The sequence below is a fragment of the Arachis ipaensis genome, chromosome B08 (genome assembly GCF_000816755.2).
Source record: "Arachis ipaensis cultivar K30076 chromosome B08, Araip1.1, whole genome shotgun sequence".
Taxonomy (NCBI): Eukaryota; Viridiplantae; Streptophyta; class Magnoliopsida; order Fabales; family Fabaceae; genus Arachis; species Arachis ipaensis.
In genome coordinates this window covers 33,744,790-33,746,022 of record NC_029792.2, presented here as the reverse complement: position 1 = coordinate 33,746,022, position 1,233 = coordinate 33,744,790, and the positions used below count along the sequence as shown (strand labels likewise).

General features: G+C 34.8%; 1 protein-coding gene across 1 annotated transcript in view; it reads right to left on the bottom strand.

Moving 5' to 3' along the window:
* LOC107610851 (3-ketoacyl-CoA synthase 11-like) overlaps positions 227-1,233 on the bottom strand; it is a 2,768-nt gene continuing 1,761 nt past the window's right edge. The window contains exon 2 of the mRNA XM_016312842.1: positions 227-997. Within this exon, the coding sequence (XP_016168328.1) occupies positions 227-997 (771 nt within the window). The remainder of the gene's footprint in view (positions 998-1,233) is intronic.

Genomic DNA, 1,233 nt, shown 5'->3' with positions numbered 1-1,233 from the left:
AGTGACTACCTATAATATTTTAAAAAATATTATTAAAATTAAAGTAATATTTTTTATTATTAAAAACACTTTGTAAAAAATGTTGCTTTAAAAAAGTGTTATCAAAATATTAAAAAAGTATGACTTTAATTTTAACACTTATATAATTACTATAGCCACCATAGCATAATCATACTAGAATTCACCCTAATAAATATACATTACTACGTGCTTCTCCTTTACGAGATCAATGATTTGTAACATTAACGGGAAATTCATGAATCTCATCTGTCCAAGGGTTCTTCTCCTTTACTGGATCAATAGTTTGCAATGCATACCACACAGCACTGTTGCACTTAAATCCTGACCCAAATGCAATCTGCCATATCCGATGACCCTTCTTGACTCTTCCTTTGGCCTCACAATATGCCAATTCATACCACACTGAGCTGCTTGAAGTGTTACCATATCTATAAAGAGTCATTCTAGAAGGTTCCATATGCCAATCACTTAGTTTGAGCACTTTTTGCATCTGATCTTGCACTGCTTTTCCTCCAGTGTGAATGCAAAAGTGTTCAAAAGCAAGCATAAAATTTGGAGCATATGCCTTTATGACCTTTTTCTTAAATAAATTTCTCGCAACCAAATTTGTGAGAAATTTCAGTTGTTCAATCAAAGGTAGCACATTTTTCGCAAGAGTTGAGATGTTTGCGTTAAGGGCTTCTCCAGCAGAACTCATAATGTCCTTAGAAAGCGCGACACCAGTATCACCATTGTCGTCCTCTTTTTGAAGGATGCTGTTGTAGCAATTATCTTGATAACCTTTGTGGGTGCGAACAATGTGTTTGAGATAATATTTGGAACGAAGAGAATCGGAAATGCGATTGGAGAGTAAAATTGCTGCACCTCCCACGCGAAAGAGGCAATTAGAAACAAGCATGGAACGATTGTTTCCAAAGTACGAGCCACTGTTAATATTTTCCGTGCTGATGACTAAGGCATAAGAGTTGGGATGTACCTGCCATCTCAAAATCAATTAATTAACGACTCAAAAAATAATAAGAAGAGGGAGTGTTCATGTCTGCACGATTTCTATTTTCAATTCATGCTTCCTTTGGCATTGCCATTATGAGTAACAATTTTGGGAAGTTCTATATTTGAGGAGACTATGGAGCTACTTGTGGTGTTCTAAATTTAGAACATTTATGCATTTATTAGTCAAAAGAAAAAGTTGATATTTTTCTTTTATGTGAG